Consider the following 20701-nt stretch of genomic DNA (forward strand, 5'->3'; position numbering starts at 1 on the left):
TCAGTGCCCAGAGTCTCAGCGTAGCACAACACTGTATTGCAATGCACAGTCTGTCTGCCCACTATACATGAGTATCCGTTCCAACTGTGTCTTGTTAACATATCTTTGTTTTTATGCCAATATGCCTCAACCCACCATGTTTCTGTCTCGGTGCCCAGTACTTTTCCACACTATATCACAGCATCTCAGAGCAGGTGTGTGTCTGCCCACCATATATATCTCTCACTGCCCACCCCCATGTCTCTTCTAGTGCCCAGTGTGTTTATGCCAGCTATATTACTTTCAAAGTACCCTGTGTGTCCATGGCCACCCCATTTATTTCTTTGTCAGTGTCCAAGATGTGTTTCCAGATCACAGGTGTCTCTGCACAATATATCTCAGAGTATCTGCTGGGTCCCTAATCACCACATCACCGTATCAGCATATGTTTGCCCAACATGTTGTTTTGAGTCTTCCTATAGAGGTTTCCTTTAGCTACTTTATTTCCTTACCCACATCATCAGACTCTTGGTATCTTCTTCAATATCTCGGTACCCAGCCTTTCTCTGTCCACCACCATAGCCCTGTCCCAGTTCTAAGTGTACCCCTACTCAAAATGTCCCTGTCTCAATAGCAAGTAGAATTTTGCCCATGAATAATGTGTATCACTAATCCACATCTCCTGGTGCCTCCACTCACTTGAATCAAAGGCATTCTTCAGAGCTTGAATGTCAGTGGCCACTCCAGATACCCGGTAAATACCAACTTCCTCCATACCACGACGCTCAATTTCCTCCACACACTGACGCACAATGTACGGAACTTTAGAACGCTCCCTTCTGCGGATAACAGAAAGACTGCATTGAACGTAAGTAAACATTACAGCATTCCCATTGTTATTTCAAACTCCCTTGCTGTGAGTGTGTCACCATACTATGAGCGTGTGGTGTGTCCATGCAAACATAGTGTAAGTGCTCTGGGTGTTTTTGAGTGTGCAGTAAAAAGTTGCACTTACTTGGTGACAACGCTGATTTTAACTCCAAAGACTCCTGTCTGTTTACGCGATGGGAGACGCTTCAGACTGAACTCGCGACTTGTGAACTTCAGTGACAGCTTGACCTCAATCTGCAGAGAAAGGGGTCAGGATCCTGGGGAATGAGGGGAGGGTCCCAAATATAAGGGGTGGGGATTATGGAGCAAATTAAAGTAAGCTGTGCGTGGGACTTGGAGAATAATGCACAGCAAGAAGTGTCTGTGGGTTTAGGTTACTGAGACTTGGGAGGAAGTGTGAAGCAGTGCAGGGTGACAGAGTTGGAAAATATCAGAGAGGTAACGATCTCTGTTTTCATTATTCCTTAAAGTATTCCAACTCTTATTTACTTACCCCATTCATGGACACAACGGAGCGCTGCCAATCCTTCCCCAAGACAGGTTGAGGCTCAAGCTAGAGTAAATGGCAAAGAGAGATAGTCAGTCTCCTAAGTGGTAAGCAACAGGGTGTAAACTAATTATATATGTTTTATATCTTATGCATGAGAAGTTTCAATATATAAATAATTATTTTAGAAAGTTTACACTGCAGCCTAAGGCCACAGATACACAGCCACTAGAGGGACTTCCTGAGTTAGATCTGGTAATGATTGCAGGACCTCTGTTCTAAGTCTCCACCCTCTGCATGTAGACACTGAATGCCCCCCCCCCCCCCCGAAATGCATTGATTCAATGCATCGCTATAAGGATATGCCGATTGGCTCAGTGCAGAGTTTTGCAGTGCATACGCACAAGCCTCCCAAGCATTGGATTGGTTGAGATCAGCCCTGAAGGTGAGAATGGATGGGGAGAGAGAAGCCAAGCCACAGAGCAAAGATAAGTAAAAGTACTTTTTTTTACTCAGTGGTGTGGGAGGCTGTCCATTAAGTGCTCCACTTTTACATTTTTTTTACTTCATATTATGTTTATTGCATAATTCCTCACTACATCACTTTCATCCACCTCGACTTTTTGTCCAACTTTTTGACTCCCCCATACCTGCACTTGTCCCTTTGCCACCATGCGCTCACTGCTTTCCCCTCCGTCCTCTCGGATGAGTCGATTCTTGTTGTAGCTCTTCTCATAGCAGAGGATGCGGAGAGTCTGGGAACCCTCTAACTCAATCTCAAACTCCTGTGAGAAGGGAGAATACAGAAATGTGCAAGGTGAATTGAGGATCAGGAATAATAAACTGTATGGCAAAGAAGTAATAGGATCCCAGGGAGGGGAAAATCTCAGCACCCCATAAAAGTGTTTAATATATTTGTAAAGAGTATTCAGTGGGTGTGGCGGGGTACTAGCTTTCCCAGTTTCCTATTCTGCTTTCTGTGTAATGGAAAAAAATTGTAATGTGAATGCTGGTAAAAAAAATCATAAAACTAGCATAGGAGTAACAGTTTGCAGGTTATGCATTATGAATGTTTGTAGGAATGGATTGGACACAAAAGTTCCATATAAAGGCAGTTCTGGGTTAAAGTTCGAAATGTGCACTAATCAGCAGATCCATTCCATTGCCCCAGAATTTCTAATTATTTATACACTCCTCTACGTTCTTTCAAAAACACTGTACATTTATGCACGTGTGTAAGGCAATAAGAGTATGCCATCAAAGAGTTAAAAATGAATGACAAAATGTATGATGGTTCAAACCTTAGAATTCTGGAGCTATTAATGCCCAATATTAACCTATTTAATTGGAGCAAACAAAAAGATTATGTAATACACAAGTTATGTGTCAATGACCATCTACACTGCCCTTTGTGGAATTGAGACAGAAACTAGATCTCCCCCACAGAGAAATATTTCATTATCTCCGGGTTCAAAGCTTCCTTAAAGAACATTTGTTGAAAGCAGACAATAATATAGTCAAATTAATTGGGAAAATATTCAACGGTATAATTTTAAAATGACCTAATACTAAGGCAATAGAGCTTTTAAGATTAAAAATGCCAACAGTTAAGCCTTTAGCAGTAAGGCAATGGGACAAGGATTTAGATATCACTATACAACCCAAGGTTTGGGACACATCACTCATAAAACTTAAAAAACATATCCACTGTCTTAATATTCCTGAGACACAAGTAAAAGTTATTCACAGATGGTATATGGTCCCACTAAGGCTTTCTAAGATATCCCCTGCAAACTCCCCGGTATGTTGGAGATGTCTTCAACAAGAGGGCCCTATGAAACACATCTGGTGGATTTGCACAAGAATAGTACAATTCTGGGATTTAGTATTTACATTTATTAGAGAGGTTGTAAACATATCATTGAATAAAAAAACAGAAATCGCCCTACTAAATCTAAACAGCGTAGCACGATCAAAAAAATCAGATATTCTGATTATGCACTGTTTGATGGCAGCCAAAATACTAATTGCAAGGCATTGGAAACAAGTGGTAGTTCCTAATAAAGAACTCTTTAAAAAACAACTGCTCTTCCAGCTGGAAATTGAAAAAATATCTGTATATATAATTACCATCTATAGAGAGCTTATTGAACTGATTTCTCCTTATGATATGGAGGGCTAAGAGTAGTTTTCTTTTTTAGTCCGGCACCATGAAAAGTACAGTGGTTTTGCTCCGTAATCGTAACGTGTGTTTGTCTGATGTCTGATTGCTAAAGTAGTATGGTTTTATGCACTTTATTGAGAGAACAAAAGTCTGCATATATAAGCCTAAGACTTTGTTATATCTTTGTAACGTCCTTTAAATGTTGTGTTTTGTATTGTGTATTTCTGTAAAAATAAAATAAAAAAATCTGAATAAACTAGAAAAGCTACAATTTCTGGGGAAATTGTGTGAAGTGTTCTTGCCTCCACCAGTAGTCTACAACTGGAGTGGGCGGAGTAACTGTTATCATTTATATAGCACATTTAATTGCAACTTTGTTGCACAGTTACATTAAACCATACATTTATAAAAACTCTAGCAGGTGTACAAAAGGCTTTGTCTATGACATCACTTGCTGCTGCAGCCTGGCACAGGTCAGAGTATTTTGGTGGTTGCCATCTTCAAACGGTCGTATTTTAAAATCTATAAATCCTACAGTGAAGAGGTTTATATTGTGAGAATCACAAGACCCATACCTACATTTCGATGCATAGTATGTCTCTGCAATATTAACAATGAAGGCACAGTCGCAGTTTAAAAATTGCCCTTCAAATGTGAGCTTTGCAGAGTGGAGTTTCAATGAATGTCAATGGATGGCGTGAGTTGCAAACAAATGGTCATATTGTGAAAAATATCAGGACTATGGCTTAGCTGTGGCAGCAGGGATAGCTGAATGTTTTGATATAAGATTTGTGTAGGTGGGCCTGAAAATGAGCAGAGTGGTGGCAGTTTAGAAATCATGTCCTGATTTTTCAGCTTTTGCCAGCTCCCACTCTAGCTTTGCCATTCATTCCAATGGGACAAATTTCGCCACAAGAACGACGATATTCCGAGAACCATTCGCCGAAACGTTCCACAAAGTAATAGCAATCCGATCGGGAACAATCTGCACGTTTTGGTATATTTCTGTCTATGTAGTGTAAAAACTGTAGGAGGAGTTAGGGTGGCAAATTTGGCTATAATAATAATAATAATGCCTCCACCAGTAGTATACAACTGGAGTGGGCGTAGTAACTGTTATTATTTATTTATATAGCACATTTAATTGCACAGTTACATTAAAACATACAGTTATAAAAACATTAGCAGGTGCAAATGGCCCTGTCTATGACATCACTTGCTGCTGCAGCCTTGCACAGGTCAGAGTATTTTTGCGGTTGCCATCTTCAAACGGTCGTATTTTAAAAACTATAAATCCTACAGTGAAGAGCTTTATATTGTGAGAATCACAAGACCCAGACCTACATTTTGATGTATAGTATGTCTCTGAGATATTAACAATGAAGGCACAGTCGCAGTTTAGAAATTGCCCTTCAAATGTGAGCTTTGCAGAGTGGCGTTTCAATGAATGTCAATGGACTGCGTGAGTTGCAAACAAATGGTCATATTGCGAAAACAATCAGGACTATGGCTTAGCCGTGGACATTTTTAGTGGCAGCAGGGATAGCTGAACGTTTTGATATAAGATTTGTGTAGGTGGGCTTGAAAATGAGGGAGTAGTGGCAGTTTAGAAATCATGTCCTGATTTTTCAGCTTTTGCCAGCTCCCACTCTAGCTTTGCCATTCATTCCTATGGGACAAATTTCGCCACAAGAATGACGATATTCCGAGAACCATTCAGAGAAACGTTCCACAAAGTAATAGCAACGCGATCGGGAACAATCTGCACGTTTTGGTAAATTTTTGTCTATGTAGTGTAAAAACTGTGGGAGGAGTTAGGGTGGCAAATTTGGCTATAATAAGAATAATAATAACTAGAAAAGCTACAATTTCTGGGGAAATTGTGTGAAGTGTTCTTGCCTCCATCAGTAGTCTACAACTAGAGTGGGCGGAGTAACTGTTAGTATTTATTTATATAGCACATTTCATTGCAATGTTGTTGCCCAAAGTGCTTCACAGTTACATTAAAACATACAGTTATAAAAAATTAGCAGGTGTAAAAGGCTTTGTCTATGACATCACTTGCTGCTGCAGCCTTGCACAGGTCAGAGTATTTTGGCGGTTGCCATCTTCAAATGGTTTTATTTTAAAAACTATAATTCCTACAGTGAAGAGCTTTATATTGTGAGAATCACAAGACCCAGACCTACATTTTGATGTATAGTATGTCTCTGAGATATTAACAATGAAGGTACAGTCGCAGTTTAGAAATTGCCCTTCAAATGTGAGCTTTGCAGAGTGGAGTTTCAATGAATGTCAATGGAAGGCGTGAGTTGCAAACAAATGGTCATATTGTGAAAACTATCAGGACTATGGCTTAGCCGTGGACATTTCTAGTGGCAGCAGGGATAGCTGAACGTTTTGATATAAGATTTGTGTAGGTGGGCCTGAAAATGAGGGAGTGGTGGCAGTTTAGAAATCATGTCCTGATTTTTCAGCTTTTGCCAGCTCCCACTCTAGCTTTGCCATTCATTCCTATGGGACAAATTTCGCCACAAGAACGACGATATTCCGTGAACCATTCGGCGAAACGTTCCACAAAGTAATAGCAATCCGATCGGGAACAATCTGCACAATTTGGTATATTTTTGTCTATGTAGTGTAAAAACTGTGGGAGGAGTTAGGGTGGCAAATTTGGCTATAATAAGAATAATAAGAATAATAATAATAATATATATGTGAGATAACATTAAGTGGTCTTGCTATGCAAGAACACTTAATAATATATATGTGAGATAACATTAAGTGGTCTTGCTATGCAAGAACACTTAATAATAATATATATGTGAGATAACATTAAGTGGTCTTGCTATGCAAGAACACTTAATTACAATTAAAAAAATATCTTTCCAAAAAAAAAAAAAAGTATGCCATCAGTGCCTGTGAGTGTAAATAAATAATATACGATCTCAGCTAGTGTGTTGAGAAGTCCATGTGTTTATAATATACTGGGAGCTCTGGTAACAGAGGTTAGTAATGAAGGAGACTAAGAATGTTCATGTCTTCTTACCTCATTCCAGCTGGGCTCAGTAGTGTTACGATATACACGTGTTTTCGCCTTGTTAACAAAATAACCAAAAGAATCCACCTCCAGTGTGCAGAACAAATCTGGAGAAGGAAAACCAGACACATATTGAGAGTTTGTATAGAAAGTACTCATGATTCAAAGTTATTAGAGTGGTGTAATCACCATGGAAACCAATCTTGATGTACTCCAAGCATTCCTCTTTATCCATAGCCAGCCACCAATGTGTACTCTACACAACAAAAAGTACACGCTTTGTAAATCATGGTAATTTTTCACTTCTTCTACCAACACACACTCACTTGAACTTTGCTGGAATCCAGTAGCTGAGTGTACAATCACATTTAGAAACCCGTAGAGTCCAGAAGATTCATCATCTGTAAGAAATCAAGATACACAAATCAAGGTACATTGGAATATGCATGCAGTCGGCAGTACCCCAGTATTGGTGGCGCGGTCTCTCTGTGCAGATGTCTATTTAACTTGTGTTCTTCTCATCCCAAACTACTCACCTTCTTTGCTGATAGTAAAGGGGACTCTGTGTACCGTCTGTAATTTCACACAGGAGTTTGTTAGCATTTGGATTTCCAGCGAGGTCAGAGAGAAACTTTTAAAACCTAGTGGGAAATACAAGGAGTTAACAGTCAGGCTTATTAGTTTAAGTGAGAATTCAAAGTGAATCTCAAATTTAGGGTCAAAATAGCAAACAAAGGCAACATTCTCTAAGTCAGCTAAACTATTAGTTTGGCTACTCTGGCCTTAAATTTGAAATTCGCTTTGAATTCTCATATTAGTAAATATCCCTGCGTATGTCACACCACAGGTGCTCGTGCCCACATTTCACAGCACAGAATTTACACCATGTACATTTTACTCCATCACATGGAATGCTCAAACTATATTTTACCAACATGATTAAACAATACACACACATTTCATATCAAAGCATTGACACATGGTATGCTCACTCCTAGGTGTCATAACATACCAAATACCCTCATTATTGTTATTATTATTGCCATTTATATAGCGCCAACAGATTCCGTAGCGCTTCACAATATTATGAGAGGGGGGATTTAACTATAAATAGGACAATTACAAGAAAACTTACAGGAACAATAGGTTGAAGAGGACCCTGCTCAAACGAGCTTAAAGTCTATAGGATGTGTATATCTTACATTTCTTCTGCTGTTCTCGGATGTGTTCCCCCCACTCTGCTCGTTCATAATCTGACCATGTAAGAAATATATAACCCTGAGAGAAGAATAAGAAAATAATTTCAGACACTGGGCAATAAAAAAAAGTGAAGTGATGGCAGTAGCAGTATTGTAAAGAACCTGTCACCTTGCCATTGCGGTTCTGCACTCTGAAGGCCATGCTGGGCGACAGGAGAAGTAACACCGATTCCTGTTCTGACAGTTTCTTGCGCAGACGTTCCATACCCTTCCCTCCCTTATTAGCTTTCTAAGAATAGGGAGAATAGTTTTAACATCCCACTCCAATTTACAAGCAGCAACCAAGAAACACATGCACGCATACAGATGCATACAATAAGCACACTGCGTACCTTCTCCCTCTGAATGTCACTCTTTAGTTGGGATATCTTAACTTTGATGGCTTCCAGCTCTTCGTCTGGGATAAGAGGGATGTTAGTGGTTTCCGTCTCATCCACGGGCTGGAAGTTTAGGTCAGTGAGAGGGATGTACCACTTGCAATCATACTGCTGGCTTTTCCTGGGGGAATGGATGTCAACAGTCAACCATTTATACGGGCTACGTCTCCTTCACAAATGCATGACTTAAAGGGACAGTTTGAACTTAAATTTAGTTTATAAAAAGAGCCCTTTTACGGACACTGAAATATGTATATACAAATTCTAACACACGTCTTATTGTACTATCGCATCTGTGGAAAGAGTCAGAGTGCCTGCCATTACTCTCACCTGTGCATTTTGGATTTATAATATATGACTGCTCCATTTAACTCTTTACTGTCACCATACAGATAAAACGCCAGAGCCTCTGAAATGGATGTGAATGCTCATATTATTGTGGCAGTCATCTTGGCAGAGGCACTTGCAAAGCTCATGTCATTATATATTTTTAAAGCAGCTCTGTCACATGTCGGCTGTTTCTACAAAAAATGAGCTATAGGATGTGATTTTTGTAAAATCCCGAACTTTGTTTCTTATATTATATCTTATGCTAGCCTGTCCATCACAACTAGATCGTACAATGCAAATAATTTAACCCACAAAATGAAAAGTATGGCACAGTGAGGGAGCATGTACGCCAATTTGGTAATAGTGTCTGAGGCACCTGAAGCATCAAAGAGAAATGATGCTTTCTGGACATAAAAGTGCAGTCAAATAATACGACCATATGAGTGAGGCTACTACTCTAACATGTGATGTGTGGCTCTTTAATCAAACTACTGCGTTACTGGTTGTGACCTGTTAACTAATCATTTTCAATCTCTGTATTATCTGTGATACTGTACATTTCTCTCTTCTCCCAAGGACACAAAAATGTGAAACTGAAATAAAGATTGGCAAAAAAAAAAAAAAAAAGTGCGCTCAAGGCAAGCATGTGTGGTTTATACCGCAACTGCAATCCTCACCCAAATTAGCTCTTCAAAGGCATTTACTGAGGTGATGGAATGAGGAACTGTGGAATTGCAATTCTCTTTAATTCCTATATTTGCCAGCAATTTCTTTAAAGCAATATATAGATTATCATTTTATACCGACCTGAAGGTTACATGCCATACTTTACTCAGTAGATTATCTGCTTTAATGTGATTGTTATTTGTATTACATTGCAATAACGTCTTACCCTCCTATCTGCTTTTTCAGCTTGGCACACAGAAACAGATCTGTGAAAAGGAAGACATGACGTAACTTCCGAGTACCTTCAACCAGTTCCACCATGAAACTATCCTTTAAGAGTTGGCGATGCTGGAGAGAAACAGAGACAGAACTTCATATAAATAAAATGCAAATGTGTAATACAAAAAAGTACATGAATATATAATATAATGGATCACTGTTTCCAAGGTGTAAAAACTATCACCTACTTCTCCTTTCCGTACAGTCATAGATTGCCGGCGAGGAGTGATTTCCTCATTAATGCTGGAGAGGAAGTTCTGAGAAATTCGAAGAGCATCTTGCAGTAAAGAGTGGTCTGGATGTCCAATTGGTGTGTGCTTCAGCAGGTCCTGTGAATCAGAGAACAGGAGAAGCTTGCAAGACCAGGACAATACTTAAACAGCAGTGGAATAACACCAGAGACCTATGTCACTTACATGAAGAACCAATGTACTGCGTGTTACTCGATCCACTGGTTTGTACAGCAATGCTGTAGAAAAAAAGGGAATATAGTGTTATGTATCTATACAGTAGTGCTCTTTAAAGGAACACTCTACATAAATATATATATTTTTTAATTTATTTATTTTAAAAACCACAAACCACCTCAATGAATACATGCATATTTTTGCTGCATGTTTTTATTGGGGTTATATCTTAAAAACAGCTTGCAAAAGCTGCAGATCACTTGTTTGCAGCTTTTGCAGGCCCTACCCTTTTTTTTCCCAGTCCAGACTTTCAGCCTCTGACTCTGAGTCACAAGTGTGCATGCACTTTTATAATGTGCAATTAAAATCGGATACTTTATGTGTGTGGAGTGGTCCTTAAACTCTTCACCATCTTATAATGTACCTTCTGATCCCACCTTTCAAAGTCATAATATAAACAAACGTATGTATGTCTTCTATCAGTCACAGCCCCCTGATTCATACTTGTTGCACTTTTTTTCCCCAAGCTACTGCCACACTTACCCTCCAGTGAGGTCTTAGCTGTTGATTCCTTAGATTCTCGCGTGTTTCTGGCTTTTAGATTCTGAAACCAATAAACAATAGTTATTGTTCTCCTCTAACTTAAAGCTTTATTTGATGACAGCCGTGTCTCTCCATTAACACATTAGTTTAATTATACAATTTCAGAATAAAGTAATGATTATATGTAATCTATTGAGAATGGGTAACCAGCACCCAGAATTCCTACTATAAAGATACTTCTGCAAACAGAAACCTAATCTTTATTATACACTCATTTTACTTCTCAGGTATTGTTCTCTTGCTGTTTTCTGTTTGTCTGTTTTGTCCACTATTCCTCTGAATGGATAATATTGTTTAGAACATATCAATTATATTTTATTTTGCAAATTATAATTTTATATTGTAGATTGTATAACTGCCTCACCCCATGTTATTTACCCGAGTGCAGGCATAGGCACTGTAGATGTTTTGGGCTACACCTCCCATGATGCTTTGCAAGCATTATGGGTGTAAGAGCATTATGGGGGATGTAGTCCACAATATCATGAGTGCCGAAGGTTGCCTATCCCTGCCCTAGTGTATAAGTCTTCCCATACATATCAATAGCTGCCAGCATAGGGAAAGATTATGTTATCTATACGCATACATAGGTATAATATGGAAATCATTATTTTTTTTTTCCTCTAAATTCTTTATTTTTGTTGCGCATGTTATTACAGTGAAGCTTGCTTAATGCCACGACAGCTAAACAAAGCCCTGGTGATGTCATATGGAAATATATTTTAATCCGAATTGCGATATATTCCAAATAAAAAAAAATTCAGCATAAATAGGTGTTTTTGTATACAAATGCATATCATTTGATTATAATGCAACATTTGTGCTGCAGTAACAGTTGCATAAGTGTTGATGGCCACACTTTAACAAGTCCATATAAGTAGGATAAACTCACATACTGATCTATAAATATGTTACGGTGGAGGAGAAAGGGTATGTAAAATTATGAAACAGAGAGCAGGCACCCAAATCTTATATATTTCAAGTGATTATTTTAGCACAGTTTCTTCCAAATAGTGTGATTTTAATCACTTTCTGATAACACTTTTTTTAAGGTGCGAAGAGAGGAAAGGAATAAAAACTCACGTGTGATTAACAAGGAATAAAATGTGTTATTTATAAAACAGTGAGTTAACAAGTGACTTGATTTGTAAGTCGAGGACAGATGATTTATTTCATTTGACTAGTTTGATCTAATAGTAAATTGGTTGTCACTTTCAGATTACTAAATAAAAATCAGTGTTCAAAGTATTTTTTGAGTGGAAAAAAAGATTTAACTGCACTTATTTTTATTTTACTAGATAGAAGTAAAGATCAATAAGAATTCAGGTAACATTTTGTTACAGTATTTTCTATAACAATAATCCCTTATAAGTAAAAATGCCATTCAGAGAAAATCACAGGCATAGACTGTCAAATTTCCTTGTGAACATTTCTCTGTTTGTATTTAAAACATGATGACCTTCTCTTGGGTCCTAGAACTCTGGATGTGTATTAAGGATTGTCGCTGGAACTGATGAAAATTGATTTTACCTCGGATATTTCTGCAAACTGAGCATTGGCCTGGCAACATTTCTCTGCCATTTCCATGGCGACCTCATAGTTGTCGACAAATGCACGGTACACGCCAAGCTGGCTAGCCTGAAACAAAGAAAAAGAAAGTCACTTGGTCGAGAAAAAAAATAAACATTAAAAGAGACGGAAGAAAAAAGTGAGACAACAAGAAAGAAGCACATGAGATAACCCACTCACCGGTGTTTACGTCAACAAAGTACTTTGCAGGCTAAAGAAAATGTTTTGATTTATTTCAAAAATAAAATTGCATTTTATGTAGAAATCCAAAAGAAGGCAGTAGCTCACTGATTGCCAGCGTATCAGTTCTCTCACAGAAAAACTTATAGGATTGGCATCAAGCATGCCTCCAATTAATAGATCATAGATATGCATGGTACCATTCTTGACTTCATATTCACATATTTAAAAATTTAAATGCACCTTCAAAGAACTGAAGCATGAGCAGTGGCACTTAAATAGCTTGCAATGACATCAATTAAGTTATTACTGCATATAGCAATACCTGGGAAGGTTTTACCTGCAGAATTCATTTATTTATAATTGATTGATAAAGGCAGCTGTCTTAAATTACATTCAATACTCCAAGCAATCAGTCGCTCTCCCAGTGTAATTTGTCGATCCGTTTTAGAATAGTTTGACAATTTACCTGTATCTCGCCGGGTGCAGTGGCTCCAGCTGGGCTACCGAGCTAAGCAGGGCCTCACTCATTGACTGAATGTGTCAACTGAGCATTCTCAGTCAATGACCATGGCCCTGTATAGGCTGTACTTATGCTTCAGACAGCCATAAAACTTCTCCTGTAGGATAACACAGATTGTGGAGTGGGTGCCTGTGGGAGCCAGGTAAGTTTTCAAACTGTTGTAAAAACAGTTTGGCAAATTACACTTGGATAGTGCAAGGGCACGCCTGGCAAGTGGGCTGTAATGGTTATGATGCACAGAGTGTTCCTTTAATTTAAATGTAAGTTGTGCTTGCAGTCACCCTTGAGGCATAATAGTGTAATATAGTAACAAGAGCAAGCATTATATAAAAATAACAAAACTATCTATCACCAATCATAATAGGCTTAACTTCCCTGTTCCAGATCTAGCAAGATTTTGGGAAGATGGATGGACCTTGTGGTCAAGCAAAATAAACATTGACATCTTTCTGGCCTTCTATTTGGGCATTCCACATTGACCTAGCTATGGAGGTGTACTAAATTTCACATAACTACCCTGCTCATCTCTTATTATATCCATCCCAGGTCTCTCTCTGTGGGAGGAAATGGAGGGGGGGGGGATGTTTTGTTTTTTGTTACTTAGCTTTATACTTTCTTTTATGTTATTATATAGGAAAACAATGCTTATCCGAACCACCTGTAAAATGTGACATCTTTGATGGCCTTCTCTGATACCTTACTATATGATTTGCAGCTGTCCTGTTACTTGACATTCTTAATAAAAAATTTTTAAAAAAATCTTATTTTGTACAATGCTAGATGTCAGCAATGGCACTCAAAGGAAAATGAGACTAGACACCAGGAATTCTACAACTGTTCTACTGAGTCTTATGGAAAATTATCCAATGGTTGACAGGTTTTAGCCATTTCCTGGTTTTAGCAGATGTCACATGGGAAACAACAGAACATGGGAATTTGCTGACATTTAGAGATAAGCATCCTTGTTTATTTCTATATTAATGCATTTATCTCTGTAATACATTGAAAAGCCAAAAATTACACCACCATGTCCCTTTCATAAAAGATAATTTTTTTTCCAAATAACTGTACATTTAAGGCTGACCTTTATGGACGCATCTCTCTCTTCAGTATGTAATTTTGTCTGATCGGGTATTATGTTAACAAATACTTTTTCCGCTTGTTGAGCAAGACAACATATACTACATCAATGGCTTTATAACCACATTCCTGTCAGACAGGCTATTTTAGTATGTCAGTGCACAAATAAACTACACTAGTAGGTACTAAAAAAAAGTCCTCTAGTGAAATATTAAGTACATGATAGCAAGCTGGTAGGCACACAGTCAAAAATGGTGTGACTGCCACACAACTCATAATTAAGTGGACATATTGACACATTACCCACCAGTTTCTGAAATAAGTCTCCCACACGTTGTTGGTGGCTCCATTTCTGTACCCTTGGGAACAAAGCATCATAGAATTCTTTGTGAATTTCATACAACTCAGGAACCTTGAAGAAGATGGTTTCAATCTGCTGCACAGTCAGCACTGGCTGGGATGTAGTGGCGGCAGCTTTCAGAGGCTTCATGGGCTGCAGGAGACACATACTCATGTTGTCATGCTCACAAAACAAACACACATTTGGGGACATTCAATGCATACTCCCTCTCTTACCAGCAGCAGGGCCTCAAGGTGGCTCAGGTACTTCTCTTCGCTGGCCAGAATTGCAGATAGCACCCATTTTCTCATCTCCAAGCCCTTCTCCAAGTCCAGCTCATTCTAGAAAGGACCAAGAGAGATCATACACACCGTCAGTACCTAAACCCTTACAAAAATATCTAATTATTCTCCTTATTCAGAAGGAGCAAATATATATTTTTCTTTGCAATCCACTATTGAAATTTCACATATTTCAGAACCCTGGTGTAATGACATTTAACCTTGCTTCTTGTTTTGGAACAATAATTCTTTTACATTTATTAGTTTCCACTAATATTTTTATGTAACACATGTAGTGTATACAATTATTTACACTCCACATCCCTACTCACAGATTTACTGGACTCCAGAGACCCAGAGGATATAGTATCTCTGCTGCCACGGCTCTTAGCACTAAGCTGTGGAGAGGAGGAAGGTGAATCATCAATGTAGGGCATCAGTTCATGTTGTGTCCGGTGCTCATCTGATCCACCAGGTGGCGTCCGGCAGAGGGGAGCATCTAAGGGATACAGGCAAGGCAGTTCATACAATTAGTGCATCAGCCAGAAGAAAAAAGAAAATCCTTCTTACAATTTAGTCAATCAAAAAATCTCAACATATCATCACATCAGCATAATCATCAATTTGACTAAATTAACAGGAATAGTCAGATAAGTATATCCAGGTGACCAAAAAAAGCTAAAAGCAATTAAAACAGGAGCAAGTGCCAGTGTAATACGGACTTATCCTTGCCATTCCAAGACATGAAAGTCCAGGTTCTACCCAAAATTAGGGCTCAAGGACTAAATGCAGGTTATTACTAACCATTCATTACAGGAAACAGTTGCACAGATGACATCACCATCCTTGTAAAATAAGTCCATGTTAAAATACGTGCAGCACTTAACAAAATGGTGGGCCTAACATGGAATTAGAGCCTAAACACTGGAAAAGGCTCTTGTAAATGTGAGTGAATCTCAACTCACAATTATTTTTTTTTTAAATCACTTTTGGTTTATACATACAATATTGTACCATTAATAGTATCTTTTCTTTGTTTTCTATGTACGCCCCCCAATAAGTTCACAAAGAGGGGTGAGTTGTACATACATATATATAAGCACATATCTTTCATATATTGACACAGCGCTGCACTCTAACTGGGAGTTTGGCAGGTGGAAACACCAACCAGATCCCAAGTTATTTGTTTTTCTTGGTGTTTACTATTTTGTGGTGGGATATCGGGAGTACCCACAGAGTGTATTCAGCAGCTAAAAGGTTACATGTCTTAATACAATAGTAAATAAGCGCCACCATTTCCCACACCTATTTGTGTTTGTATATCCTAACATGGAATGACCATATGACGTAACCAAATCCTCATATGTGTTTGCTAAGATATGTCATTTTAAGTAGCCTTGTAAGATTTAAAACTGTATTTTTTGTGTTTGTGTGTGCATGCTGTTTACATAATCTTTATTTTGAAATTCTTTATTTTTGCAGTGCATAGTAACATACAAGTGTAGAAAGACATCACACCAAAATCAATGTATGGAAAGAAAAGCTTAGTATTTTTTTAAATAATAGTAAAACCTTAATCTGTATTTTGCATATGTATTGGGCTTTACAGCAGCACCACTGCAAAAATAATAATAATAAATCATGCTTTGGGTGTGCCCTCCCATGCCCTTATTTTTCCCCAATAAATCTAAAAAAAACATTATAAATATCCTATTAAAGATTGATCTTCTTTAGGACAGGAAAACATGTCATCCTTTAGCTTTAGAGAGGAATGCAACTCCTATCATTCTCAGCACATGCTCATTAGATCAAGTGATTAGGGTAACAGTACAGAAAAAAAGTTGTATATTAAGGTTTGCAAGTTGTGCAACTCTGTTTACCATCCCCCTTCTCTTGTCTGGTTTCAGTCTAAGCCGATAACAGTGGGATGGACCAGTTTGTTTTTCCTGTCTGACAGGTGAGTTGGGAAACTATTACATCATTACAAAGATTTAATCTCCGTGTGAAACACGCACAGTCACGGATGCTTGTGTACTAGAAATGCACATGATGGCACTTACAGAAGAAGTTACAATAAGGAAAGACATGAAATAGTGCCTTTCACATGTACGCAACAGCACATGCAAAAATCATGACACACAAAATGAGCCTGGCCTATTCTCGGAGTTCCCATACTGTGCAGACAGGAAACATTGGGAGTAGACCAGGAAACTGAACATATCATGGAAACACTGGGTGTACAGCCAAAACTGAACACCAGGTTTTAGCATCGACACCAGCCTTTTGGAACATAAACACTAAAAACACCATCCCTAAGAAAAAATACTAACCACGACCATTTACCAACATTGGAGAGACAAACAAACCATCATCAGCTCAAAGCACATAACCAAGACATAAACGCAAACCATTGATATGCACAACCACTCACCATAAAGACGGTGTAGACGCACAGAACACAAACACTGAAATGGGAAATGCACAAGCACAGACACTCTTCAGGAACACTAATCAACACAATTCACAACAAAGCATGAGCTGATAAAAAAATAACACAAAAATTAACACTAAACAAAAACCCCATATAGGACCTACAAAACACACATTAAAAGAATCTGTGTGCCATCCGTGATCATAAATACAACCAAGCACACCAAAACAAAAGTAAACCACAGGTAAAGTATAGCTGAGCAGAAAGGGGGTTCACAAACTGTCCCCCATCCCTTTAAATTGTGTCATTATAGGTTAATTGCATTAATTATGGGCAAGGGTACCCCTCTATGCTCCCTCAATATTTTAAGTACAATAATCTCTTTTGTTTCATAAATAAATTGCATTTCTATATAAATCAGTAAATCAAGGCCAAATGTATGCCAACCAGGCAATGGGGCCCTAAAGTGGCACTATCACCTCAAACTTACCTTTCTCCTATTTTCCTCTTTGCTTCCCCTTTCAGATTCTGTTCTTCTTTTCTTCATTTATGATCTAGTTATCTTTAAACAATACAACAAAGAAAGTAGGGATTCCTTTGTCCTATGTATTTTTCCTACCCTTGGAAAAGGTAGAGGAGCAGAATATATCAGAAAAAAAATATATCAGAAATAAAGAAAAGAAGAATAGATTTAAAAAAAAAAAATTGTAAGTTTGAGGTGACCGAGCCACTTTATTGAAGTACTGGGGACTAGATGGAAATGAGTGCAATTTTCTTTAACTCAACTAATCACAATATGTCAAATGTTTAGGCACTATAAGGAAACTTGTAAAACGTGGAGAGAATTTAATTGCCCTTGCATTTCTGGAATATGGCATTGTTTGTCCTTGAGGCAGCATATGTTTGTTGGCAGATTAAGTTTCTTTTTCTAAAAGTTTTTGGATTGCATATGCCTTTACTCAGAAACCTTTATTATGCCTCCTGACACTGCAGGTTAGGTGGGAGGGATAGAAAGAGAATACATCATATACCAGCCACAGTGATCAGCAGAAACAATATTTGTATTTAGAGGTAGTAAGCTTTAGTAGTAACATCTATTTTTATAATGGTATTTGGGTACTGGTCATGACATACATAATTAAATATTTCTCTATTAACATACGTAACACACCAGGAATTGAGTTTAGTAAGATTTCACTTACCTCTAGCGGCTTTATTTGATAAAATCGTATGGGAATTTTGGATCTACATATAGAATCTTTGCTTTATTCCGCCTTTGAGGAATTATAACCCCTGGGAGTTGATTTTGTTGCATCCACATTAGAAAACCGCTTTTGTTGCACTTTTTCCAAGTAAATCCAGTTAACAATGAACAATCTACAAGCACTGAGCACAGACACTAATCAGTATAATCTACAAGCACTGAGCACAGACACTAACCAGTATAATCTACAGGCACTGAGCACAGACACTAATCAGTATAATCTACAAGCACTGAGCACAGACACTAATCAGTATAATCTACAAGCACTGAGCACAGACACTAACCAGTATAATCTACAAGCACTGAGCACAGACACTAATCAGTATAATCTACAAGCACTGAGCACAGACACTAATCAGTATAATCTACAAGCACTGAGCACAGACACTAACCAGTAAAATCTACAAGCACTGAGCACAGACACTAATCAGTATAATCTACAAGCACTGAGCACAGACACTAACCAGTATAATCTACAAGCACTGAGCACAGACACTAACCAGTAAAATCTACAAGCACTGAGCACAGACACTAACCAGTATAATCTACAAGCACTGAGCACAGACACTAACCAGTATAATCTACAGGCACTGAGCACAGACACTAACCAGTATAATCTACAAGCACTGAGCACAGACACTAACCAGTATAATCTACAAGCACTGAGCACAGACAATAACCAGTATAATCTACAAGCACTGAGCACAGACACTAATCAGTATAATCTACAAGCACTGAGCACAGACACTAACCAGTATAATCTACAAGCACTGAGCACAGACACTAACCAGTATAATCTACAAGCACTGAGCACAGACACTAACCAGTAAAATCGACAAGCACTGAGCACAGACACTAACCAGTATAATCTACAAGCACTGAGCACAGACACTAACCAGTATAATCTACAGGCACTGAGCACAGACACTAACCAGTAAAATCTACAAGCACTGAGCACAGACAATAACCAGTAAAATCTACAAGCACTGAGCACAGACACTAACCAGTATAATCTACAAGCACTGAGCACAGACACTAACCAGTAAAATCGACAAGCACTGAGCACAGACACTAACCAGTATAATCTACAAGCACTGAGCACAGACACTAACCAGTATAATCTACAGGCACTGAGCACAGACACTAACCAGTAAAATCTACAAGCACTGAGCACAGACACTAACCAGTAAAATCTACAAGCACTGAGCACAGACAATAACCAGTGTATTCTACAAGCACTGAGCACAGACACTAACCAGTAAAATCTACAAGCACTGAGCACAGACACTAACCAGTATAATCTACAGGCACTGAGCACAGACACTAACCAGTATAATCTACAGGCACTGAGCACAGACACTAACCAGTATAATCTACAAGCACTGAGCACAGACAATAACCAGTATAATCTACAAGCACTGAGCACAGACACTAACCAGTATAATCTACAAGCACTGAGCACAGACACTAACCAGTATAATCTACAAGCACTGAGCACAGACACTAACCAGTATAATCTACAAGCACTGAGCACAGACACTAACCAGTAAAATCTACAAGCACTGAGCACAGACACTAACCAGTATAATCTACAGGCACTGAGCACAGACACTAACCAGTATAATCTACAAGCACTGAGCACAGACACTAACAAGTATAATCTACAAGCACTGAGCACAGACACTAACCAGTATAATCTACAGGCACTGAGCACAGACACTAATCAGTATAATCTACAAGCACTGAGCACAGACAATAACCAGTATAATCTACAAGCACTGAGCACAGACAATAACCAGTATAATCTACAAGCACTGAGCACAGACACTAACCAGTATAATCTACAAGCACTGAGCACAGACACTAACCAGTAAAATCGACAAGCACTGAGCACAGACACTAACCAGTATAATCTACAAGCACTGAGCACAGACACTAACCAGTATAATCTACAGGCACTGAGCACAGACACTAACCAGTAAAATCTACAAGCACTGAGCACAGACTCTAACCAACACAATGTATGTATAAGGGAGCACAGACTCTAATAAACACACACTCTAGCCAACACGATGTACAATCGCTTCCAAATCTTCCAGCTCAAATATTAAACCTGAGGAAGAAATTTAAATCTCTTAAATTTACAGACACTATCTATGCAGTATCAAGGACTTGTGAAAACCCTTATGAGAAAAGTAATAAGGCAGGTTCCATTCTGGTATATTGTCTAAAAAATAGGATTGTTGTCTCAAATACCTTTCCTTTCATACTTATAGATCCCTCATCAGATCTGGGTTCACACATAATTATTAGATCATTTTACTGGCACTTTTTGGACTCTCCCCTAGGGCATTTCATGGGGTCGCATAGATGTCTCCAATCACCTCTTCCCAGTCCTCTCTCTCATGTTTTTTGGCCTCACCCTCAGGTCTGCTTTGGGCTCCTAAATCCAAGCTCAATTATACTTCTATTACTTTTTTATGTTGATCAGAATTCTCACTTTACTGAATAACCCTGAACCAAGTTAAAAAAACAAAACAAACCACAAACA

At 38.4% G+C, this 20701-nt stretch overlaps 1 protein-coding gene across 1 annotated transcript in view; it reads right to left on the minus strand.

Moving 5' to 3' along the window:
- The window catches only part of BCR (BCR activator of RhoGEF and GTPase), a 43670-nt gene that overhangs the window by 7734 nt on the left and 15235 nt on the right, over window positions 1-20701 (minus strand). The window contains exons 2-19 of the mRNA XM_063454527.1: window positions 14788-14954; window positions 14411-14515; window positions 14142-14327; window positions 12013-12120; window positions 10423-10483; window positions 9889-9941; window positions 9661-9801; window positions 9420-9541; window positions 8153-8318; window positions 7930-8049; window positions 7764-7839; window positions 7098-7202; window positions 6888-6962; window positions 6571-6668; window positions 2008-2142; window positions 1364-1423; window positions 995-1104; window positions 679-818 (exon numbers count right to left, since the gene is read on the minus strand). Coding sequence (XP_063310597.1) covers window positions 679-818; window positions 995-1104; window positions 1364-1423; window positions 2008-2142; window positions 6571-6668; window positions 6888-6962; window positions 7098-7202; window positions 7764-7839; window positions 7930-8049; window positions 8153-8318; window positions 9420-9541; window positions 9661-9801; window positions 9889-9941; window positions 10423-10483; window positions 12013-12120; window positions 14142-14327; window positions 14411-14515; window positions 14788-14954 — 2028 coding nt within the window. The remainder of the gene's footprint in view (window positions 1-678; window positions 819-994; window positions 1105-1363; window positions 1424-2007; window positions 2143-6570; window positions 6669-6887; window positions 6963-7097; window positions 7203-7763; window positions 7840-7929; window positions 8050-8152; window positions 8319-9419; window positions 9542-9660; window positions 9802-9888; window positions 9942-10422; window positions 10484-12012; window positions 12121-14141; window positions 14328-14410; window positions 14516-14787; window positions 14955-20701) is intronic.

This window comes from Pelobates fuscus, chromosome 5 (genome assembly GCF_036172605.1).
Source record: "Pelobates fuscus isolate aPelFus1 chromosome 5, aPelFus1.pri, whole genome shotgun sequence".
Taxonomy (NCBI): Eukaryota; Metazoa; Chordata; class Amphibia; order Anura; family Pelobatidae; genus Pelobates; species Pelobates fuscus.